The sequence below is a fragment of the Plecotus auritus genome (assembly GCF_963455305.1).
Source record: "Plecotus auritus genome assembly, chromosome: 5".
Taxonomy (NCBI): Eukaryota; Metazoa; Chordata; class Mammalia; order Chiroptera; family Vespertilionidae; genus Plecotus; species Plecotus auritus.
The window spans coordinates 38,775,588-38,800,730 of record NC_137776.1 but is presented as its reverse complement, the minus strand read 5'-3'; the positions used below and the strand labels follow the sequence as shown (position 1 = coordinate 38,800,730).

Genomic DNA, 25,143 nt, shown 5'->3' with positions numbered 1-25,143 from the left:
AGGAAAACATATTCAGACGAAACGCAAACTCAGATACTGAGAGTGGTCTTAAGAGACCTGACCAGGACACACTGGGAGCAGCTGCTTGGCCAGACTGGCCCCACCCCCCACATGCAGGGACCACATCTTCCTTGACTCCTTGTTTCAACCACTGATGGGGGCCTGCTATCTTCTCATGAGGACCCCGCTGACTGCCTGCCCACTGCCCCTCGAGGTCCCAAGAAGCACAGGTGACATCCACCCCAAACAACTCTGCGCCTTCTCAGCTCCAGCTCCATGAGTCTTGTAAGTGGAGGTCTGTGAGTGCTGGCTCCCCAATACCTGCCCCAAAGCTTTAGGAGGATGAAGTCAGATAAGGAAGCACCTGGGGAGATGAATTACTCATTCATAAATGAGCCATTTTCAGAGCCCTGGTGATGCTAACACAGGGCGGACACCTGAAGTTGCTCTGTGCAGACTCCTGAGCTCTGGCCCCTCTCTTACCTCGCAGGCCCCCGGGGCCCAGCTCAGGTCTGAGTGACACACTGTTGGCAGAGACTCTTCCCTCTGCTTGTTCACTGCAGGCTGCCTGGCCCCACGTGTCTGCCCTGGACGGCACCCAGTGCCACCTTGCCCTTGGACACTGTGTGTGCATGGAGTGTAGGGCTGGAAGGTTTGACTGCCATGTGGGCGCCACATTGCCCTTGGGCTGGAACTAGAAGCTGCCAGATGCTGGGGATGTGCTTCGGACACAGTACCATTCCGTGCCTGGGTCTCCACGGAACCAGCGCGATGTTGACAAACCATCAATACACACTTAGCACCTGGTCAGTCCAGGCACAGCCCTTGGGAAACCCTTATTGAATGAAGGATAAAATTAAGATGCAAGGCCATCTTCTCTGAGCCCCAACCTAGAGGTACCTCCTTTTGTCCAACAGGCTCAAGCTCAACTCTCGGGAAGACCAAAAGGTAACATCTACACCCCAGGGGGCCTTCTTCCTTGGCCCTGTGGGTGGGTCGTGGTGGGAAGGGACTCCATCAGCTGAGCCCTCCAGAGACGGCTGAAACAAACCCATCCAGGTGCCAGGTGTTGGCACCATGTTGGGTCAACAATTTACAAAGCACTTCCAGAAGTGCAGCCTCATTTAGCTTTTGTATCAGCCCACGAGATGGTTTTACCGATGAGGAACCTGAGTAGTGAGGGCGCCCAGCCCTCTCCATGGGCATGGCCTCCCCGATGACTGGAGAGGGGCCCCCCTCTCCTCCCACCCCCGCTGCAGGAAAAGGCTGGCAGAGGCCAGCATGGCAGCATTTTAAATGTGCTGCACGTTTTATTTCCCTGAAAATATTTTTGACAATTTTGTCTTTTCCTTTGTAGCAAACACGAAACACTGGCTTTTAGAATGAAGAAGAGAGTAGATCCATTTTGTTTCTCATTCATCAGAAAGCATCTTATTTATACCCATTTATGACTACGGGAGACCAGCTAGAAGTAGTGCTAGTATTTTATCTTACTTGTAATGATGATGGTGAATTTATTTGTAAAAACCTTCCTATAGAGAGTAACTTCCTGCACTAAATTTATCCTGCAACTAGAGGTGATATTGTAGGTTAAAAAGGTCAGGGTTTATCCTTTTGTTCCTTTAACACACAAAAATGATAAAGTCTGTCTATGACAGAAACTTCTAATAGGCCACCCTGGACCAAATGTTTGAGTTTTATTTTTTTAAAAATATATTTTATTGATTTTTTACAGAGAGGAAGGGAGAGAGGGATAGAGAGCTAGAAACATCGATGAGAGAGAAACATCGATCAGCTGCCTCCTGCACACTCCCCACTGGGTATGTGCCCGCAACCAAGGTACATGCCCTTGACCAGAATCAAACCCGGGACCCCTGAGTTCGCAGGCCGACGCTCTATCCACTGAGCCAAACCAGTCAGGGCCAAATGTTTGAGTTTTAGCATCAAGGCTTGCAGAACAGAAATACCTCCAGGTAGCTGGTCCCTCTGGGGGTCATTCCACCCCCATTGCACTCGTGGGGGCTCCTCCCGGACAATCGGAGCCCTTCACTCGTGGTTCCGATCTGGAGCAGGGAAAGGCAGTGGGCCTGGAGGGCAGCACTGGCCTGTGCAGACCCAGGGCCTGCTGGCCTCCGTCAGCTGGGGAGGAGGGTGGGCAGTGCCAGCTCTGCCCCTGCAGACTTGGCCCTCCTGGGGGGACCGCACACCCTGAGCTTCCCAAATAAGGGAGTCGAAGCCTGCAGGTTTGCCAATGCGGCTCCTCCCTCAGCACGGCAGCCCCACTCACCACAGCAGTCGGCGTAGTCGCGGTGCCCAGGCGCGTAGTGCCCGCACAGCCGCCGCAGCAGCAGGCGGTAGTGCACCAGTCGCTGGATGGGCTTCAGCAAGAACGTGTTGAGAGGCAAGTAGCAGACTTTCTGGAGCTCGAACTCTTTGTACACGGTCTCCAGCTTCCTGGAGCGTTTGGTGGCCTTTTCCAGTTCTGTCAGCACCTCGTCGTGCCTGTGGAAGTAGCCGGTGAACTGCTGTGGAGGCACAACAGGGCTCGTTAGGTCAGGGCCCTGGAGAGGGCGCCCAGCTGGGAGTGGCCTGTCTGGATGGCTCTCCAGTGTGGACATCACACACTGGCTGGGAACCCCACTGGGGCAGAACAGAGGACAATGGCCAGGGCATGTCAGCTGGGTTTCCAGTCTCCCTGGGGTTCCTCCGGCCCCATCAGAGACTCCACCCCAACCCGGCCTCACGCCAGCAGGAGGGCAGCAGCTTGTCCACAGCGAAACCACCCCCTCGCTGCTGACTGCCCTCAAACCTCAAGTGGGGGGAGGACCACCGATGAAGCGCTGAGGCTGAGAGGGCTGTACCCGCCTCAGGTGACAGCAGGGAGCTCCCCGCCTAGGAGAGGCTGTGCCAGCCACACTCCAGAGCGGGCAAAGCGTGTTCAACCCACTTACCAGAGAGGGAGGGTCGCTCCTGACACTGTCACAGCACCAAGTGCATACATGTACGGGCTGGCAGTGTTTCAGTCATATTAAACTCAACTAGTCCCTACCTTCTAGAAGTTTCTAATATTCAATCAGTTTATTTTAATGAACATTACATGTGACTTGTGTGGTATAAGCTCAATCAAACAGATTTATATATATTTTGATTTAACATTTTTGTAAGGGCTTTTGGGATAGGTGGTAACGTTTATTCATGAGCCTGGCTCAGAAAACCAAAAATGTGTGGGGTACAAAAGGGGGCTCTGGGCAGAATGGAGCTGTTCACGCAGGGCTCTCTGAAGACAGCGTAAGCGATCCTGTGGCCTCTCAGGTGTCTAGGAGCGGAACGGGTGGAAGGACCTCAGGAGTCTGGGCGGACTGGGTGGAGGTGGTACAGGCCTGGGACGGAGGTGCCGCCTCCCAGTGAATGTGCACGACAGAGAAGTCTCGGGGACTTGGAGTGATGCGAGCGGGTAGGAGACGGCGGTGGGAGGGACCCCAGTCTCAGGCTGGATGCGAGAGCTCCAGGACAGATGTGTGGGTGGGAGTGGCCCATCCCAGACTGTTCAGCAAGAGCAGGACCCTGTGCAGTGAAAGCACAGCCGCTGGGTCCAACGCCTGTGGTAGCCGGCCCTCCCGAGAGGGATTCCCGCTTCCGCCGCGCTGCTGACCAGGTTACCTACAGCCAATCCGTCCGGGCTTTCCTTGGCACATTTCCTTCACGAACCTCTAATGCCTCTGAAGAAAAACCCCTGAACTCTGAGCCCAGAAGGAGAGTGGACACAAACCCTAACAACCCCTGGACAGGCTCTGCGCGCCCTGTCTGGCGGGAGCTCAGCAAGCTCAGCAATAACAGCACCTGGGCCGGGCCTCATGTCCCGGGTGAATCCAGTGCAGCCGGGAGGCAGCTCCCAGCACACGTCCCCTGAGGCTGCTCTGAGGTGAGAGGGTTTCTGAGGGGTCTGGTTCCCAGAGGAAGGACCTCTGAATGGAGCTGTCCTGACGGAGTGCTGCTCGGAGGGAAGGGCTGCCTGGAGGGAAGGCTGGGCACCTGCAATGATGATGCTCCCAGGAGACGGTTGCTCCGAGGGAATTCCATCCTGACTTGATGGAAGAGGGGGCGCTGCAGTGAAGGGGTGTTGTTGGGGGAGGACACTGTCCTTAGGGGAAGCAGCTCTGAGGTGAGTGCTACTCCCAGGGTATGCAGTCCTGAGGGTACACTGTGCTGCACGGCAGGTGCTCGCCCGGAGTCACTACCTTTAACTGGTGCATGTTCCGGAGCAGGACGTCCCCGATTCGCTGATGGCTGCCTGGGGCCTGGGCACCAGAAGGTCCTTCCCTGGAGCAGAGATGGACAAATACAATCAAACCTCAGGACAGCTTGTGAGATCCACGCGGATCGATCTCGTGGGCCCGCTGTCGCATCACGGCCAGGACAGCAGTGAGCTCCTTCAAGGTGGAAGGCCTGTGCTTGACAGAAGCGATCTTTACTTGTGGGCCATTCTCTAAAAGACAGTAATTAGGAAAAAAATAGAATCATCTACTTTTAACCAACTTTGTTCATTCTTCTGAAGTAGGATGAATAAAAGTGATTACTGTCTACTCCTCCGCACACGTTTTAAAAACAGACTTCAATGAAGTAATGACTCTGGTGAATTAGTGTCTGAAGCTGCGACGTTCCCGAAAGCAGTGGTGGTGATGAGGGGCGGCCGTGTGTGCGGGGTGGGGGCGGCCGCGTGTGCGGGGTGGGGGCGGCCGCGTGTGCGGGAGGGGGTGGCCGCGTGTGCGGGGTGGGGGCGGGCGTTACCAGAGTGCCAGCCTCTGCTCCACCTCACACAGGAAGCCCCTGTGGAACTCGTAGATGGGGTCGATGTTGGAGAAGAGCAGCGTCATCAGGTCTGCAGGCATGGCGTCCTCCTTGACCACGGCGCTGCGGAACCACTGCGGGAAGAGCGGAGCGCGGGTGCCTGAGGGATCACCCTGGGGCCTGTGGCCATGGGACAGCTGTGCTGACCCAGAGTGCCCCTGAGGACAGCTCACATGCCATGGCGGTCCTCTTGACTGGCCACCAAATTTCCCCAATATTACAAGAGAACCATTCTGGATGAAAAGCTTCAAGTGGCTACAATCCCGGTTTTATAAAAAAAATGGACCCAATATTCTGACCCGACTTAGACATTCTTTAGATGTATTTCACAGAACATGTACATGTAGATCTCATGATGGCTGAGAAGTATTTCTTAGGAGGGCTCTTCTGTCTCTGGTTTAGAATTAAGAAATATTAAGAAAATCAAAGGAATAAAAGACTTAGTTTTCATACCACAGTGATAACTTCTAAATCCTTCAGGTATGTGCGCTCTGTAGCGAGAATCTCCTTCGCTATGAAGTAGGCCTCGTCGGCACCTGTGCCCTGCAAGAGGCGCAGACGGTGAACATGTGGCCGTCAGACATGCCACATGCGCAACGCTCGCTTTCTTCTGCTCAGATTAATGTTCCCACACAGTTTTTGTCCACAATTCCTGAAGACATTCCCTTCTGAGTAAAAATATAAGCCCGGTTGTTTCTCCTTCACATGTTTTTCTCATGGTATGTTATTCTTTTTGAGAAAATAATTGCTGTTCAAACATCAACATATTGAAGCTAATTATTGGTTTTGCGATAAAATTATTGTTCAGATACCACTGCCAGGAGTGTAGCTGCTTAACACACAGACATGAGAGTGTGTATATGTATATATGTAATTATAACGATTAAGCCTAACTCACAAAAAAGTCATTAATATTGCCAACGGTATACATCCTAACGGTGCCCTGTGTGAGAGCACCAGGCGGCCAGCACATATTGAGTGCAGGGCCCGAGATGGCCCAGCGCTGGAGCTCTAAACCCCATTAGGGCCTCTGCCCGACGTGCAGGTGTTGGCAGGCCTGTCAGCAATGATGGGACCCTCAGGAGCGGAAAGGGTGGCACTGCCCCCCTGGGAACCTAGGCCCCCCATGCCTGGCTTGCGGCAAAGCATAGGCCTCACGCTTGGGCTCAATGACCCCTTCTCCATCCTTCCTGGCTGGACGACACCTGGTCCCGCTCTAACCCTGCACCCTTGTGCTGTCCTCCACCAGGCTGAGATCTTTAAGAGGCCAACTGTCCCCATGTCTGCCATGCAAGCACATGCCAGCCCCAAAGAGGCACCTGAGACGGGCCCAGGAACAGAGTGGACAGCATCTCAGCAGGAAAGAGACAAGCAGCCTGGCCCTGGCTAGTGGGGAAATTCCCAGCACAGGAGAGAAGTCCTCTGGACCCAAAGCAGAGCAGGAGGTGAGGCAGCCTCAGCCTCCAGGGAGAGGGTGGGGCTGGCAGCTGGGTGTGGGAGACAGGTCAGAGGTCAAGGGGGAGAGGGAAGAGGTACAGCAAGCTGGTTACTGGCAGGGAAAGCAGGGAGGGATTTTGGGGTGGTGCAGGCTGGGAGGGGTTGGGGCTCTTCAGGAGGCCTATTCCCACCCTGGGAAGGGGAAGGGCAAGAGGAGGGGTGGGACCCTGGATACACTGAGGGTCCAGTTCTGGTGTGGGTGGAGGTGTGAAGGACAAAGGAGGCAAGGGTGACTGTAGTTTTGGGCCTAAGCCAAAGGAAAAAGCCTCTGAACCATGCAGGTGACAGGTTTGAGGAGGAAGGTCAGGGGTCAGGTTGGCCCCCATTTCCATTGCTGACCCCCATTTCTAGGGCAAAGAAACATCTCAGGAAACCCTCAGTGGAGAGAAGGTAAAGCAGCCACCCACACCTCTGCCGCACGCTGGGTGTTGGGAGGGGATGCCCGGGAGGGGATGTGCTTTCTGCCACGCTCTGCCACCTGCCCCGCAGAAAGCAGCGAGATCCCGAGCGTGGTGCTGTGGCCACTTCTCTCAGCCCCACACAATCCCCTGTAAGAGGCACCAGCAACCTTCAGCTTTCGTACCTTTCGAATATTGTTGGTCCTCACCAATTTCTATTAGAAAGGAGGAGAAACAGTGCGTTAAGTGGGAGACGCTGGTGAGAACAAGCCACACGGATGCTCCTGAGGGACAGGTGGTCCTGAGGGAGGCTCACAGCCTCTGCCTCTCTGCACAGCCAGACGTGAACGCCCTGGCCACGCCCAGATTCCCAACCCCTGCATTTGTGTGGTTGTGAAGCTGAGGAACCCAAGACTGCCCAGGTCCCACTGGGGAGTCATCAGTGAACCTGGGGGCCGGGGCCTTGTTGGGGACGCTGGTTCACAAAACCAGCACAGGACACAGCTAGTCACTCCCTGGGGTGGCCCAGGGGGCAGAGGTGAAGAAAGTGCTGTCCTGCCACCCCGGGAACCCCCTGTGCTTGATGCTGCTTTTACATGTAGCCTGGGACACACAGCATCCCGTGGCCACATGGCCAGGAATTAGGAGGCAGTGTGAGGGGAGAGAATGGTCCCACTGTGTGAGGTGGCTGCACTGTGACCTCCATGTCCCTTCTCTCAGAGGCCTGCTTAGATAACGATGGCCATAGACACCTGTTAGCCCAATTAACCTCAAGTGTCAGGTGTCAGAGGTCATCACCCTACAGATCACCACCTCAAGATCAACTATTTTATTAATACAGAAAGTGACAAATTAAAATTTACTTTTTAAAACAGCTTTCCTCCAAGCCATTTTTGTTACCGGCCAAAACAACATGGCCAAGATGGAGGCCTGAGGGCTGGGGGCTGGCTGCGAAGCCCCAACCACCAGAGGGGGCGTCCTAGGCTGGAAGCCAACTGGCACCCACACCTCATACAACAGCAAGCCTTCCCTTCCAGGGCTGCTGTCACTGAAGAGGGCCCGGGGACCTGGCACAAGGACAGATGTCTGCAGAGGCCTCCCCATCCCTGGAAGAGTTGCAGCCCCCCCTGCTGAGGAATCTCATGGGTCCAGCTCAGGTGGCTCTGGATGTCACATGCTTTTTTGGCCAATTTAGGAGGAAATACACGGAGTGCTAAGGTGTTCTCGATGACAGCTGCGCACATGACAGGCACCTGTGAGGCAGGGTCCCACCACTTGGGGACCAGTTCAACACGGCTTCCTTTAGGTGTGCACCTTGGGGGCCTCCACTCGGTGCAGGGGAACAGATAGATGGTTTCTGGCTTCTCCCTCTCCATGGCCCCCAGGGCCCACACAATCCACAGCCCATTATTTTAACCACTCTCTTCCCCAAATGTCAAATTCCCTGGACCCTTTGCCCTTCCTCATGTGCTCACACGCAGAGCCACCTTGCCATGACTGCCTTGACCAGGACATGGCCCACGCTGCAGGCCAGGGCCACAAGAGTGGAAGTGGCCATGAGGCCAGGGGTGCCAATGCCTCTGGCCATCGCCTTGTCCTTGAACCATGAGCTCTCTACCCTATCTTTCCGCACCTGCCCCACTCCTATCCCTGGGGATCACCTCCACTTTCTACCCTAAATCCACCCTATCCCTTCCCTCCCCTTGCAATGACACTCCAGGACCCACTCATACATCAGCCCGACTCCCTTGATCCTAGACAAGACTGGTCCCCAGCAAACCCTTCCTGTGCATTAGACCTCCTCCCCGTTACTGGGCTGAGGGCTCCTCCAGGGCCTGCCCCTTTCTGCCACATCCCCAGGACCCAGCCCAACACTCGGAGCCCATAGGTGCCAGGTACTGTTACAAAGGTCCCAAGAGAGTCCCCAAAAGTGACAGGAGGACCTCAAGACGAGATTTCTCTAGGGAAGCCAGCTCACCATCGTTCCCTCAGCAGGCCTGGGGTGGGAGGGCTGTGTGGGCATAGAGGCCAGTCCTGCTCCGCCCACAGGCTTCCCAGCCCAGAGAGAAGTTTGCAAACCCAGGCCCACCAGCACCCAGCCCTCTGCTTGGGGCGGTGCCCACCTTGTGTTTTGGCTCCTCCTCATCGTCCATCCTGGTTCCGCCAGCGTCGCTAAGGACAGGGCTCAGGAGTGGGGACGAGCCCCGCTCAGCTGGGCCCAGCGTCACCTGAAACACAGGGCTCAGGCTCAGTGGGCTCTTCCGGGCGGAGGGAGAAGGCTGAGGACTGTCCTTGGTAAGGCCTGGAATTGAACAGGGCGGGGGATGGAGTGAGAAATGAGAAAGGGCCAGGATGCGGCCAGACACCACATTTCTTACCAGGCGTTAGCCGACACTAGCCTTACACTGCTGCTCGGCACTTACTGGAAACTGGGTAAGTAAAGACGCTACCACAAGTAGTTCTCAACATGACATAAAGTGAACATGAGAAAAGATTGATGGCTGACCAATCCGATTTCACAGACACCAACCACAGGCGCCGGCACCCCTGGAGCCGTGTAGCTCCAGGGCTTTCTCTTTGCTCTAAAGATAAAATCAGCAGCACAAGCATGTGAAGCAGGACAGACAGGGAGGAGCAGCTTCTGTGTACATTAGAGACATATCAAACTGATGCTAGCATATCTGAAGAAAATGTCTATTTTACGGCCAAACTCATTAATCATTCATTTAAAAAACTGATCATATAAAATTACAACTCATTATATTGTTTTCTACTTAATTGAATTTTCCATTAACAAATATTTTATTTTGGTTTTCTAGAATTATACCACAAAAGTAATTAATAAATTTCCCCCCTTTTTAAAACAATGTTTGCTTTTGACTAGACAGAAACCAAAATTTTGGCCTAGTTCTAAAAAGTCTAATGATAAGGTATATTCTATCCTACATTTTGTAATAAAGACATTCTCTTATCCATTATTTTTTAAGAATTCTTAAAGGTTTATTTCTAATGATTTTTTCCCCCTGTGAAAAAACAATTACTATTAAATGCCGAATTTTAAAGATACCATTAAAGCAGAGTTTTAATAAAAAATGTAACTGCTGTTTAAAAGCTCCTTAAGATAGACATTTACTTTAAGTTTCCAAAAGTATAGAGTTTTAACACTCAAACTACCATTATTTCTAACTATGATTAAGTCCGCTTACAAAATGCTGGGGTAGAAATAACTCAGTTCGAGCCCGTGGTGGCTGCTCACTCCCTATACAATGGCTTAAAGCAAGATCCTCCAACACTGAAGACTTCGGATGCAGTCACCTACAGTGACCAGCTTATAAAACCAAAGCTTGGTTTATTTATCTCAAAGCATGGAAGTGTGTAGGCAGGTGTAGAGGAGTTTTGTGAACACCCGACACACCTGTTTCCTGTTCCCTGGACAGTCATAAGCAACTGAACTAGAGTTAGTTAGCCGTCCCAGGCAGCTGAGGGCTGGCCAGGGCCCTATTTTCACATTGACAAATCTGGAGCTTGGATGCCACCGAGGAGCTTCCAGAGATGAATTACTAAAGCCAAGACGGCAGTTACCTCTGGAATTTCTCACAACTGACAGAGTTAAAACACGACGAAACACTCATTCACATTAGAAAACCTGGACAAAATAAGATATGTAATTAAGAACCAGTTTATTAGAATTTGCTTTTATTACACATTTAAAATATGCTAAGCCACCTTAAAATAACATAAAATTCCTATACCCCTTCTCCCACACCAGGCCGGGTAGACTCTGTAAGTTCTGAAGGGCCCAAACCGGAATGGATGGCTCCCGGCTAGTCCCCAGCACGGTTACTTTTCACACGAAGAGGCATGTGTCCAAAGATGAGCTACTTAGGATTTGCACTCCAAAATCCTTTTGTCCCTAATAAGCCCAAAGTTGCATTATGAGATACCTTCACACATTGAACTTTTAGAAGAAGTCTAGAAGTGACTAATAACTGATCTATTTATTCTTCACAATTGTGTTGTTCAAGGTGTGAGAGCCAAGATGTTTTATGCTCACTGGCTGTGAAAGGAAGTACAAGGTCATTGTTTACTCTCCTGTCTACCAGCACCGCACACGGCACCTCCCTTGGAGATGGGCAGTCCCATAGCAAATTACTAGTTGGCAATTCACCAAAAAGTTGCTGCAAAACTTGACTTCATTTTTCAATAGCAGGAGAAAGCTGAGGAGATGGGGTGACCAGCTCTCTGCTCTGTTGGCCAGTGTGGGCTAGTAAAGCTGTCAGATTAGAGAATGCAGCCCAGTAAACAGCCCCTCTGTGAAGAACTCGTAAAAGAGAGGGAACCCTTTCAGGACGGACTGCTCATTTGGAAGGTTAAAAGTCATCATTTGATGTTAGCATTGTAGATACTTATTATTTCACCAAAATTGTCAACTCACAATTTAGTGAACAGATTAAAAAGTATCACAAACTGCCATTAAATACTTGTTTTTATTAAATCTGTCAGCTACAGCACAATGTGATAAGTCATACCTCCTTCCAATTACGTAAACACAGATCCTACAAGATAAAGTCAACAAATCTGTGGGAAGATATCTTTCAAGCAAATGACTCATCTACACCCAGGTTGTCTGAGTGTACACATGCCCTATCCTATGTGGCCAATCTTTCTACTGTGTGTGTTGCTAACACACACTCCACACCAAGAAACAAGCGTGGACCGTGGCTTGGCAGGCGTCTCTCCAGAAGTGATGTTGGGATGATGTGAGGGATGTAAGAGGAGCACTCCCTTGCCTCGGAATATCCTGCCCATGTTCACTATGCACATTAGAGCGCCTGGATAAGAGGCAGATGCCTTCAGAATTTTAGGTGTCACAGAATATGTTTAGCCTTAACTGACATGGTGAAGAATTAACCTGAGATTTTTGTAAAAACAGACCTGTGTCCAAGATCCTCTGCTGAACAACAGGCAGGAAGAGTGGATGTTGTTCTGCGTTACAAAAGTCCCTACGATAGCATCCACTTAGACACAGAGCGTGCTTCCAGACCACTAGGGTATCAAGGAATGGTAGACAAAGAATTTTTGGAAATTCTTCAATTTTCAAAATCTGGTTACTTGAAAGTGACAGACACAAGCGGTAGTTGTCTCACTGAACTTTGAGTTTCTGCTGGAGTGGATCAGACTGTCTACTGTGTTCACAGACAGGCTCCGTTCTCAAGGCTGCAAGTTACAAAAAATGCTTAAATTTAAAACTATTTCAAACTCGGCAGTGAGTACGTCTGGCAGTTCGTTTTCTTTGCTTTGTGGCATTCGTTATTTCCAAAAATTTCAAAATATTTATCTTATAATTTTTGAAATGTCACTTTAAAAAGCACAGTATTATACGTTGTGCTTACCTTCATTTTATTCATCTAACTAGGTGATGAAAGACAAATATCACATTTAGAGGAAAGTTAACATTACTTTTATTTCATACCTTTAAATCCTCTTCATCAAATCTCTGTAATAAATAATCTTGAACATTTTTGCCTAATAGTGGAGAAAGAATCAGCTCCAGTTTGGAAGACTCAAGGTTAAGTTTGAAGGTTAACGTGACAGTAGGAGGCATAAGATCTAGAAATTCCTTCTTTAGCTTGAACAATGGCTCAGTAATCCCATGAGAGTAGGGAAGGCTGACTTGTCCAAAGAATCCAGGTGAATGTGAGCTTGCTGCTGAGTTAGCAGAATACTATCTCTGGCTCCCATTTTTGGACCAGAATGTCATGAGTCACTTTACACAAAATTTGGCTTAAAAAAAGTAAGTGGGCAGTAGAAAAATGGCCCAATTATCAGTTCATCTTATACCGTGTTCCCGCAAAGGTCACCTCCCTGCTCTTCTTCTTCATCTACAAAACAGCAGGTGAGAACCTGACACATGGTATGTCCTCTCCATGGGGCCGAGAAGCCTACACAAGGAAGGTTGGAGTGGGTGCCTGGCCCACGACCCACGTGGTGACCTGAAGTTCAGAGGGTGACATCAACACGTGCAGTGCTCCCAAGAAGCATTTTTTAGTTTTTTTCTTTTGTTTGTTCTAAATAATCAAGACTCTTTCCTTGTTGAGAAAAACAGGCGCATTAACCGGTAACATAGTGACACTGTGGGTCATTTGCCCGGCTTGGTGCCTGCTGGGCGTGGGGTCTCCACTGTGCGTGCACACATATGGGTGTCCCAGGGAGCTCTGTCTTTGTTCTAATAAACGACACCTTTTGTCTCAGACTTTGAGAAGTTGTGATGACAGATCCTCTAAACTATTGGATCAATGACAGCAAGGTCCCCAAAGCAAACTATTCAATAAATGAAAATGTCTGTAGGTGACTTTCATTAGAAAAGAAATGTAATCTGAAATAACACACTTCAAATATAAAGGCCATAGAGTGGTACTCTCCTAACAGGCAACCTACAGAGCCAATAGAGAAATGCTTTTGAGCAGTTTCTTAAAATATGGATTTGTCACAGAGGTGTCTCTCTGAGGATCCACTCGCTTCCATCACCACTTCATTCCCAAACTGGGGCACTGGGCAGTGGTGGCCTCGGTCAGAGAGCAGGGTCGGCCTGACGTGGGAGGGAACTGACGCTCGCTTGGTGACCCACCACCCTCTTCTCTCAGTGGGGAGTGACTGCCCATTCAGGGTCTTAGGGAGTTTGTGCAGACAGGGTCTTTTCTAGAAGGCCACTGGCATGTGCCAGACACCTTAAAAGCCAGGGAGGAGACCACCCCCCCACTCCCCGGCAGCACAGAACAGAGCTGCCCAGGAGGCGGGAGGTAGGGTATCATCAATCCCATGACCCAAGTGTGGCCGGAGCGCAGGGACGGCTCTGGGGAGGCAGCAGAAAGCATGTTAGCCGAGTGGGAAACAAGTTCAGAGCTGGAGTAAAGACTGTCCAGAATCTGAGCTGAGGCTACACCATGGGCCAGGGATTTTATAGGGTGGGTTCTAGCCAACTGGGTGGGAAAGGCAATAATGTTCTCTTTTTCAGAATTAAGAAGCCAACAGCACGTGCTCTGTGCACAGGACCAGCCCAGGGACCACATGGTTCAACCCAAGGCTGCACACAGTGCTGCCCTCAGCCAGAGCCTCAAGCTTAGAGCAGGCGACTGCCATCCACCTGTGCACCCGACCACGCAGCTTTCTGGCCGACAGAAAGCACTGAAAGTTGGCTAAGGCTGAGAAAAGCAAGCCCTCTCCTTGCCCCCACTGGCCTTCAGGGGATGTTGTCCACATCTGAAACAGACAATGGCTGTTTGCTGCTCAGAAGCCTATAAAGTGAAGAGCTGTTTCAGGGATTCATTTAACATGAGAAATAATCTTTAATTATGTAAATCAAAACTATAACCAAGTAGAGGGAAAGAAAGCTAAAAAGCCCATTTAAAAATTCATAGTAAATATGTCCTTATTTTATTGAATAAACAATTAAAAAATTCTGAATTAGTACATATCTGCACATTTATAAATGGCAATTTCAATGGAAAACAAGCTTTATAAGTACCACAAACCAGGCAACATAATGTTTCTTTAAAGAATGAACAAGTTCAAATGCATAATGAAACGCCAGTTCCTTCTCTCTCCATTTTCTAGAGGAATGTAGATGCTTTCATGCAAAAAAACAGCACCTGGGAACACTGAAGGCACAGCTACTGTGTGACTAGAGGGGCCAACAGTGGCCACCACAGCGAGCTGTGACAAGGGCCAAGCAAAACCCCGGCAAAATAAGACTCCACGGCTTTGGGAACAGATACTAAAGTCCTCAATTTTAAGTGCCTGAGAAAACACTAACATTTCGTCTATGAAGTAATTGTTCTAGTAGCAATTTAAGTTCCATGAACGAGGCGGGAATAACCGTACCGTGAAGACATAGGACTTGGCATCACATGTCACCTACACATAACACATAGGGGAATGGTTCATGTGCTGTGTGTGTACAGCAAAGGTTGTCACCGTGGCACGGGACATTTCCAGTCACCTGCTGGGCAGCAGGAGCCGCGAGCCTGCACTGGGAGCAGAATGTTCCTGCACACCAAAGCCATTCAAAAGGCCTTTGCAAGATGACAATGACGGGCGTGACATAACAGGCTTAAACGTCTTTCATAGCAAACTTCTTTGGTGTGCTCTTTTTACTGCCCATCTCTCTGTCATTACTATTTTTTAAATGTGTGTTCAGTGGAAAAGGGAACCCTAAGCTGATTCGTACTTAGAGAGGAAAAAGAGGTGCTCCCACCGCACATCATACTCCCATGCATCACTCCTCCTAACATGAAGCTATGCTGCTGTTAGACTTTAACATTCATAGATTGGTAGAATACCTGGATTTGGAAGCTTGAATACAAAAATAGATTTGGTAACTAATAAAAATAAATATTCTACCTAAAGCAGGGTGCATTAGAGGTGGACTCCGTAGGGACAACAGGCACAGCCTGCTGGGGGCCTGGCAGTGTGGGGACAGCACAGGCCTGCGGTCAGCTGGCCATACCAGCACACAAGGCCGTCCTGTCAGGTGTAAGGCGCTGGGTCGAGTAAAGGATATCAACAGATGAAAAGGGAAAACTGAACAATTATCCTGTCATTCAGGTAAATGGGTCCACCCTCCCCAGGTGGTGTCACTGCATAACACAAGGGCTTCTCATGATCAGTAGCCATCAGCAGGCTTGGCCTCGTGGCCCTCACTCTGGGCTGTTCTGGATGTCTTGAGTATTTGCTAAAATCACCTCTCACTAAGGTCAAATACAACAAGGTCACTGCTTACACGACCTGCCTTGAGTGGAAAGCTACAATGTGAGCAGGAAATGTGGTCCTTTCTAAAGAAGTTCCTCTGGGTCGGGGGTGGGGGGATGTTTACAAACCCTCAAAAATGAAAGGAGGAGCTATGAGCAATAACCAAAGAAAGCCACAAGTTATTTTAAAGTAAATCATTTCATTATAAAGGAAAAGCTGTGAACTCAAAAATATTATGAACACGCTGGAAAGTAAAATTTAGTAATTTCTGCCAAAAATCTAAACTTGGACCTGAAAATGACGCCTTCACCAGCAATGTCCACAAAGCATCTTTCCTGTGTTGTGGGCCCCCCAGGCCGGTGGGAGGGAGGGTAATGGTCGATGAGCTCCAGATCCAGCCCAAGGTGAGTAGCCCCAGGGGCGGGGGGCGGGGCAGCTGTGGGCATGAGGAAGGACCACTTCTTCCACAAGCCACTGGCACAAAAGTGGGGTCTTCTACTGACAGGGGAGCTAAGAGCTACCAGCCACATGTGGCAAGCACTTGAACAAATCAAATAGCAACAAGTGCTTTAGACCAGTGGGCAAACCTAGCCTGTGCGCAGTATTAGATGATGCCGAGGGCTCTCTGGTCTGTATGACTGTGTGGTGTGCGTAAGACGGCATCCTTATGTCTCAGACATGTGCAGAAATTCAGAGGGAAGTTGCCAGCATGCAAGGGACCCACTTCAAGTACTGCAGCCTTGAAAGAGGAGAAAAGGGGGGTGTGGTCAAACTTTAGGAACACTGAGTGGTGGGGGACAAGGGTTCATTCGTTCCTTATACTACCGTTCTTGTTTCTGTAAATTTTGAAAACTTCATAAACAAAGAGTTAAAAAATAATCTCTAGAAAATAAAGTTTCATTGAAGAAACCAAACCAAATCCTTTTATGGGAAGGCCTGGGCAGAGGTCTACACAACGTGTCTTTAGAATCTCAAGAGCGTGACCCACCACCTGCAGCCTGGCTGCACTCAGGAGTGGCCACCAGGCCTGCCGTAGGGCTGGCTCAAACCCATGTCTGACCTGCTACTCAGACACCAGTGTGGGTGCCCTAAAAAAAAAAAAAAAAAAGGAAACATTGATCAGCTGCCTCCCGCATGCACACCGGCCAGTGATCGAACCTAAAACCCAGGTTGACATGTCTAAACAAGGGCTCTACCAGGAGCTCAAAGATGCGATGATCTTCCCTGGTTAAGCTTCTAGAAAGGATAGGGAACTACTTAACAAACGGCTGAACCTACAGGATATGGGACCTTGGGTGAAGTTGACTAAGAAATAGACCAACCATACCTTTACTGCTTACTCCAACATGTTGAATGCTGAGTTACAAAGAAGGGAACATCTGAGCTGATCTCCTTGGCTCAGATAGGTGACATAAGGGGGCACATCTGGCCTCTGCACCTCACTTAGTGACTTTAGGCTTAGCAAGAGGAGCTGGTGGCTATCAGCTAAGCAAGGTGGGAGCTATCGGGCACCCGCTTCCAGCTCGGGTAAGGCTGTGTGACTGACGCCATTTGCAGATGGAACATCTGGAGCAAATGATACCTACTGTGTACAGGGCCTGCTATTCTCTAGAGACTGCCAACTGGAGGAACCACCAGGAGACTCAAGTACCAGTCTGATGCCTTCTACAGAGAGAGGCATTCTCAGCAGGACACCTATGCTGGATCGGTACAGCCCATCTAAGGCACATGCTGGAAGGGCAGAGTGCCTGTGCTGCTGGCCTATGGGCCACAGTGGTAGGGAAGGCACACACAACGCTGGGCAGCCCAGAACAACCTGGATGATTCCCCAGCTCTCATGGAATTCCTACAGCTCACACAGGAGGAGGGTGCCGGCCACTTAGAGACCTACCAGGAAAAGGTGTTAGATCTCTTGAACCCTGTCTCTGGAGACCTGGTGATCCGAGAAGACTGTTGAGGAAACATACTTATTTTGGGCCTCATACTGAAGCTCATCACTAGTTTTGCTGATTTTGAGCAGTACTTCCTGCCAGCGCTCCTCCCATAGTCATGTTGTGTTTCTGGTTAAGGTGGATCAGCGAGAATGCTTGGCCCCATTTCACCACTGGGAGGGGAAACTACCTGATTGAATTGCTGGCTCAGAGGACAACCAGTGCAGAGGCAACAAGGGCCTGAGGTTGAAGGAGAGCAGAACCATCAACTCCTCCCTCTCTGTACTGGGCAAGATGGTGGATATGCTGAACCAGGGCCTCCCTCTTGTGCCTTACCAGGACAGCAAGCTCGCTCTCTTATGGCATCCTCATTGCCAACACTGCCCCCGAGAGATGCTTCTACCTAGACATAGCCTCTGCACTCAACTCTGCTGTCAGGTCCAAGGAGGTGATCAACTGACCTTTTACCATTGAGAGCCTACTTCCTGTCTTGGCACCTGTTACACTGTTTCAGAAAGAACTGGTAGACCCTTCAGAGGCAAAGAGAGCCCAAGGCCCTGAGGAAGGAGCGATTGGGAATCCTGAGCCCCCGGTATATCCAGCCTCTGTTTCCCAGAAATTCAGCCCCTACAGAAGCTAAGTAGCATGGATTGGCTATGCTGTAGTGCCTCCTGAGCTTGGGGCGTCTGCTGGGCTGCCAGGGGACCCAGGGGACCCTGCTGCTGAGCACCCCAAAGCGAGAGCGAATGGTGATCACGGAGACAGTGGAGAAGGATTTGGCAGCCCTAGCTGGTTTGGTTCAGTGGATAGAGTGTCGGCCTGTAGACTGAAGGGTCCCAGGTTTGATTACGGTCAAGGGCACATGCCTGGGTTGTGGGCTCCATCCTCAGTAAGGGGCATGCAAGAAGCAGCTGCTCAATGATTCTCTCTCATCATTGATGTTTCTCTCTCTCCCTTCCTCTCTGAAATCAATAAAAATACATTAATTAAAAAAAGAGAAGGATTTGGCAATTGAAAGGCTTAATTAAGATGAAAACAAAAAACAAAAGTGGAAGCCAAGGTGCGGGCCCAGGAAACGGTGGACCCGAAAGAGAATTGCTCTCCCACAATGCTCTGACCCCTTTGCCCGCTGCACGGTCGGCAGAGGCTAAGCCTCTCAAAGGCTGTGATGATTCCCCTACAACAGATTCAGGAGCAGGCAGCATCCCCAAATGCCAATGTCCATATCCTGAAGAAGAAAAGCCACAAGAAAAAGTTGTAGTGCCTGGATGCCAGAAAGAAAAGGCTGAGGACCCTGGGAGCTACAGATCAGCCCGGAACTACTAGCCCATGGGTACAAAAAAATACTGGATATGCTGAATGAAGGCCAGCCTGGGATCTGCACTGCCTGCAATGCATTGGCCAAAAGAAGGCCCAGCTCATCGTGGTCTGGAGGGAGCTCCATGGCCCCTTAAGCCAGATGGAGGACTTGGAATGTGTGAAGGTCATGTCAGGCAAACAGCTGGAGTCTTTCCTGAAGGTGAATATTTTGGGTCTTGCTGGCCCCTCCTGACTGCCAGCTCTTCTTTCCCCTTGGCCTTTCCCCACCCTTTTCAGTCCTTGTATAACCACTTCTTGTATAAATAGTTTAACTCCATTAAAAAAAAGAAAAATAGGGCAACTTGCTAGTTGAAAGCATAATTGGGCAATCGCAGGTGGAGGACTGGGCAGCCCTCATAGGACCGAGACCCAGGAAAAGCATTCTAGAGGTATATGCTCATTGTCTTCACCATACAAGTCCAAGCTTTGCTTTCTGCGTGACACAAAGAGAAAAAATGTTCTGAATAGGCTACTCTAATGAGCAATTCTGACATCGCCTTTCTCATCAGAGTCATACAGTCTCTTCTCAGAGGTTAGCCAGCCCCCTCGGAATAGACCCTGTGCCCTGAGGTGGGTCTGGAGCTGAAGGGAATGGGCAGAAGCCGCACACCCGAGACACCAGTCCAGAGACCTGGACGAGAGTTAGACTGCAGCTATAAAAACCAGGAAATTTCTCAATACATTGAGCTAAAAACCCACCAGTATTGGACCAGCACTGATGAGAAGAGAAAGAGTGAGCCTCACAAGAGGCCCAGGGCAGCTCTGAGTCCCTGAGAGCACGTGCTGTCACACAGCAAACTCACCCAGGCACAGAGTTACAGACTCATACAGGAGTAGAGGCCGTAGGCTTAAGGTCACCACAGGACTTGGAAGCAAATAAACCTTTAGACATGGTATTGCTCTTCTAGGTAAGAGCAGGAAGGATAAACAACAAAAACCAAAGCCTAATCTGTGGACTTGACAAATTGAACAGTATGTGCCCAGGGCTGGCGTGCAGTCACCTGAGGTACTGGCTGCACTGCAGGGGTTTCCTCCTGACATCCACAGAGGATGCGTACAGTGCGGGCCGTGAGCATCTGCCCAGCTTCCACAGTGGTGTAGATGGGGCACTGTAGGGGCCTGTACGGCCACCTCAACCTGCCTTTCCCACTGCCTGGGGACAAGCCCATTTCCACTATGGGGGCTATGAGAGACGGCTAGTGACTGTGTATTATACAGCCCTGGCCAAGAAGAAACAACACTCCTAAGGAAAGCGGGAGCCCCTCGATGTTCAGGAGGTCCTGGGATGTTTGTTTGTTTTAGCGAATAACTCACTCTATTAGTCCAAAGGAAATAGTTCTTGGATGCGAGCTTACACTACAACTCTCAAGCCGACCGGTGTGTCTGGTTCTGTTTTTCTGCAACCAAATACCTGTTATACCCCCAATTAAGCTAAACAGAAAGAGTTCAATTGCATTTTAAACCAATGCCTCTCCAAGCCAACTATCTAAACATAGCCCTCTTTCTGGGTCTCAAGTCATTAATGGGACAATGCCTTTGGCACTGAGACACCAGGATTTGGCTCACTCAGGACTTTGTGCAGTGGCTGGACAAATCAGGCAAAGCCTCCATCCCAATGACCAATCTTACAAAGCAACCTCAAAAGGCAGACTACACACATTCTATTAAAGATCAACATGAGTCAGACTGTGTGACATTGAAAGTGGACAGCATCAGCTTTCAGCTGAATCAAAAAACAGCCAGAACAGCTGCAAGACTAATTCACTAGCTCCCAGGGAGACTAGCTGCAAACACTTTAACTATTTTAAACTTGATGCATAGTTTTAAACATCACTCCAAGTGAAAGTTTTAATTCTGTGACATTCAAAACAGAATACTGGACCAGAGAATTGGGAGAAGAAAGAATCCCTAGCCATGGATAAAAGCCAACAGTCTGAGCAGGTGCAGGGCAGCCTGTGAAGGCTGGAGTGTCAACATGGGCTTTGATTTACCTGTTCTCCTGGACTCACATTCTTTAAATTATTCTGCAAATCGAAAATGACTCTCTCTCCACTCGTCTGTGCAAAAGAGTTGCCAAAAAAAAGGCTCACGTCCAGGGGGGACTCGGCCTCGGAGCCCCAGGAGTCTGTGTCTGTGCTGCTAGAGTCCTCAGCCGTCGTGGGCGGGTAACTGAGCTGCTCTAACTGGTCGAGGATGTCGGAGAACTGAAAGGCCGAGCTGGTCTCAGAGCGCACAGAGCAGGCGGGGAAGTTGGCCATAGAGCTGGCCTCGGACTGGTTGGTGGAGCTAGGTGTGTGCACGGACAGGCCGAGCAGCGGGAGGTGGCTGAGGGAGCTGCTCTGGGAGGGGCTCAGCAGGCTCTGCATCAGGCTGGCCTGGGCCTTCACCTCCAACAGCTCCGATGTGTCTGAGGGGTGCACGCTGCCAAAACCACTCTCTCCCCCAAACTCAAAGCCATGCTCTACGCTCATGGGCGCTGCCTCAGTGGAGTACCTGTCTGGGCTGAACTGGGAAGAGTCTGGGTGACCACACAAAGGGGTCTGCAGGGCCAAACTGCCATATGGGCAAGAAAATGCCTCAGAGCCTCCAGCAAAGAAAGAAATGTCTGCTGGGTCATCATCTATGAACTCCTCGGACACCTGCAGCTGGGTGTTTGTCAATGTGAAAACAGGGCTCCCCCCAATGCCCTGCTGACCACATGGGTACTCCCCCAAGGAGGGGAATGAACCCATGGTCAAGTCTCCCTTGCTGTGGTCATTTTTACCAGCAGCTCTGCACTCCCTGCTGCCCCCCCCGGAACCCAGGGCTAAGGCACTGTGACTCTGCCCCCCAGGACTGCTGGGGCTGCAACTCCTCACAACACGACAAACCCCAACACCTTGACAAGGCTGGAGCGCAGAGGGCCCTGGGGGCTGGGCCTGTCTCATGTCGGGTCCTTCCATGGCTTCGCAGCCCCTCTCTGCAGCCGGCCTCTTGGTGTGGGGAGCCTGGGGCTCCATCAGGGAGATGATGCTGTCCTTGATATTGGGCCGGCCAGGAAGGGCAACTGGGGAGGTAGGGACTGAATAGAAGGAGGCATGTGTTGATGGGGATGCAGGAGTCCTCATGCCTTCAGTGAAGGAGATGCTCTGGGGATCAAAATTAAGAAAAGAAAAATAGGAACATAATTTTATAAATCACCATTAGAAAGTTGCAAAACAAACTGGGCCCAAATTAGTAAGTCCACACATTTCTATCACAACTTCCACAAAGAAGGGCAGTGGGTCAGACTTTCCTTTTGATCAAAGACTTGTCATGCAGACAGGTGTTCAAAAGGACCAGAATCATCTGTGTACACCCTTTAATCCTGCCATTTTTTCCTCTATGGAAGTAAATGTTCACAACACAGAAAATTCCCATCCCTGAAAATAAAGACTGCCGAGAGAACTGAAAAAATTGGCCTCGGAATCCTATCACTTGGAGATGACACACAGATGATATGGTGAGGTTTGCTCCCCAGCCTTTTGTCTCCATGCATCTAATTGTCTTTTTTAATCAAATGAGGGTCATGTGACATGGGCTTCTTTGTGATTTGCTAGTTTTATTTAGTGACATGTTTTGAATGTGTCCCTGGTCACACTATTCTTCTAGAACAAGACTTTTAATGGTTCCTGAGTAGTGCATCAAAGGGACACAAGTAACACTGTGACACCTGTCTCCACGAACGAAGCCTTCTCTTCACTTAGGACTCCTTTCTGCAGACAGAGTCCCAGGACTGGAATTGCTGTGTAAACGATACAACTAGTTTTAAGACTCTTGTTACAACATTGCCAGATTATTTCCCAAAAGAGTGCAGGGGATTGACATGGTGTCCATTTTAACCAGAAGGACTCACCTGCTTTGGCAATTCTGTAGTCAGAGCGCGGCCCGACATCCGCGTCCTGCTGTGTCTTCTGCAAAGAGAGAACAAGCTGTGAGCTGCCCTCTGGATTCCTGTTTGTGCTTTGCCCACAAGGAAGAGCTCACACAGAAATGTGGCTAAGACTCTGATTATATGCCAAAAGACATCTAACTAGAAATGGGCAGGAAAACAGAAAACAAGAACAGGAAATAAAAAATAGATGTCTCAGAGAGGCAAAACTGTCCTCCCACACTGAAGGAACAAGGTGAATGTTCAGATTCAAAGTTTATTATACTATGTAAAAACATATGTAAGCTAAGCTATGCAGACTAGAAACTAAAAGTAATATCTGTATCTGTATATAATAACTGTATATAGATATTACAAATAAACAACTCAAGTTTCAAAATACATGTTTATGTATTTGAAGTGACTTTTATTCAAATAAAGGTTAAAACTTAAAATAATATTAATTTTAAAAGCATACACTTAACATTCTCAAGACCACAGAGCTTACCTTTCATATGAAGTTCTCGTCATCACACCGTCTTTGACATAATCTACTAGTTGTTTCTGAGTTCTTCCACTGTGAACAAAGGTTCAGACATTAAAGAAAAGAATCAATGGTAATTTGCAGCATTCATTTTTTCACAAAGGCAAGACTTGCCCATCCTTCCTCATAAATCTATATACACATTTTAAAGTTGTGCTGTGTAATAAGCATCACCAATTTTCTAAACAAAGTTTTTATTACATCTACTTTTTCCACTATCTTATTTGATATTAGAGGTCTGGTGCATGACATTCATACACTGGGGCGGGGAGGGGGGGCAGGGGTAGTCCCTCAGTCTGGCCTGCACCCTATCACAGTCTGGGACCTCGGGGGATGTCCATCTGCAGCAGAGGTGAGAGAGGCTCCTGCCACCGCTGCTGCGCTCGCCAGCCGTGAGCCCAGCGGCAGCTTCTCCTGCCTCCGAGGCAGCGCTAAGGAGCAGCGAGCCTGCATTGAGCATCTGCCCCCTGGTGGTCAGTGCACGTCATAGTGACTGGTCTTCCGCCATTTGGTCAATTTGCATATTAGCCTTTTATTATATAGGAGGATGCTTTCTCCAGTGTGACAGTAGCTGCCTTCTGTATGTAATTCTCTGAAACGTCTTATGACATTTTCCTGAACTAGGGATATTTATGTTCTCAGCTCTACAAAGCAGCCCAGTCCCGCCTGGCCTGTGCTGCCCCCACCTGTATCTGAAGGAGGAGCCCCTGCTGAAGAGGACGGCCTTAGCCTTTGGCTTCGGTTGATCAAAGAGTCTAAAGAAGGTGTGATACTCCACACAGATCTTCCAGAAGTTCTTACATTCATCTCTGCTACCCAACAAGAACTCCAGTGTGTCCTGGTAAGGTCCCTAGAAACAAATACAAAGGTTCAAGTAACTAATTCAACCAGGGAGCAGTTCAGATAACAGGCTATTTCCAAGTTAAAAATTAGGAAAATGTTTTTCTGAAAATTGTACATAAAGATTTTTGGTTCCCTTTACATTTAAGAGAAGAAAAACACAATACACACACACACACACACACACACACACACACACACACACACACACTCTCTCTCTCTCTCTCTCACTGTTTAACTATCAGAACATGTAGCCACCCATAATCACCCCACTGTGAATATCCTGGAGTGTGTCCTTGTCAGATTTCCCAGAGGGATGAGGGCACTTCCTGTGCTGGTAGACATGCTTGTCTGTTATGACTGAACCATTTTCAGTGGGGCCCTGGGGGATGATGTCCGGGCTCACAAACATCGCCATGAAGAAACTACTGCTTTACCTCTCAGGGTTATTCCTGGAAATGTTATACTGAGCTCACAGAGAATGCAGTTTTAACCTTCTGATATATATTATTAAACTACATTCCAGAAAGACTCTAATACTTTGATTCCTAGAGTTACTCTTAGGCAAGCATGAGGGCCGCGTGCAGCCCACGATGAATATTTTTGCAGCCCAGCCAATGTAACGGTATGTAAGAAACATTTTAATAAAAATTTTGTAACTTTATTGACAATATCCTGTTATACATAATTATTAATAACAAACTACAACGTTCACTAATGACTACTATAATCGCGTTGCATTCATTTCCCTTACGTGCAGGCGCACCATTTCTCTCCACTAATACTAACAGTGAATATTTTAGCAGCCAATTGCCACGTCATTAGTCTTATACTAACTTGTTTGGGGTGCGCAACAGGAAATATTTCGCTTTCAAAGAACAAGAAAAATAGATTTATTTGCATTATGCTTATTAATTTGTGCAGTTATTCAGTATCTGGTAAGTTAATGTTCAAGAAAAAATATTAATTTTTATTAAAATGTTCTATTATTTTATGTTAACGATTACTCATTTATTTCAGCCCTTGGTATTCAGCATGTCTCTATTAAAATAAACTTACGTTTCTATGAAAATTGAAGCTTTTGTTTTT

The 25,143-nt window shown here is 49.1% G+C and overlaps 1 protein-coding gene and 2 pseudogenes across 9 annotated transcripts in view; 2 read left to right on the top strand and 1 right to left on the bottom strand.

The window, feature by feature from the left end:
- FARP2 (FERM, ARH/RhoGEF and pleckstrin domain protein 2) overlaps positions 1–25,143 on the bottom strand; it is a 111,149-nt gene that overhangs the window by 14,838 nt on the left and 71,168 nt on the right. For 3 of the 7 annotated variants that reach the window (XM_080669810.1, XM_080669809.1, XM_080669811.1), the window contains exons 10-19: positions 23,901–24,064; positions 23,179–23,247; positions 22,656–22,713; positions 21,660–21,909; positions 8,867–9,045; positions 6,929–6,958; positions 5,302–5,391; positions 4,789–4,922; positions 4,239–4,320; positions 2,288–2,525 (exon numbers count right to left, since the gene is read on the bottom strand). In XM_080669810.1, coding sequence (XP_080525936.1) covers positions 2,288–2,525; positions 4,239–4,320; positions 4,789–4,922; positions 5,302–5,391; positions 6,929–6,958; positions 8,867–9,045; positions 21,660–21,909; positions 22,656–22,713; positions 23,179–23,247; positions 23,901–24,064 — 1,294 coding nt within the window. The remainder of the gene's footprint in view (positions 1–2,287; positions 2,526–4,238; positions 4,321–4,788; positions 4,923–5,301; positions 5,392–6,928; positions 6,959–8,866; positions 9,046–21,659; positions 21,910–22,655; positions 22,714–23,178; positions 23,248–23,900; positions 24,065–25,143) is intronic. The other 4 variants (XM_080669813.1, XM_080669812.1, XM_080669814.1 and 1 more) reach the window with 2 other exon arrangements.
- On the top strand, positions 17,274–18,321 carry LOC308249092 (kinesin-like protein KIF22; annotated as a pseudogene). Its single transcript has one exon. The product of its transcript is annotated as a kinesin-like protein KIF22 (transcript).
- LOC308249516 (kinesin-like protein KIF22) lies at positions 18,468–18,974 on the top strand (annotated as a pseudogene). The gene has a single exon. The product of its transcript is annotated as a kinesin-like protein KIF22 (transcript).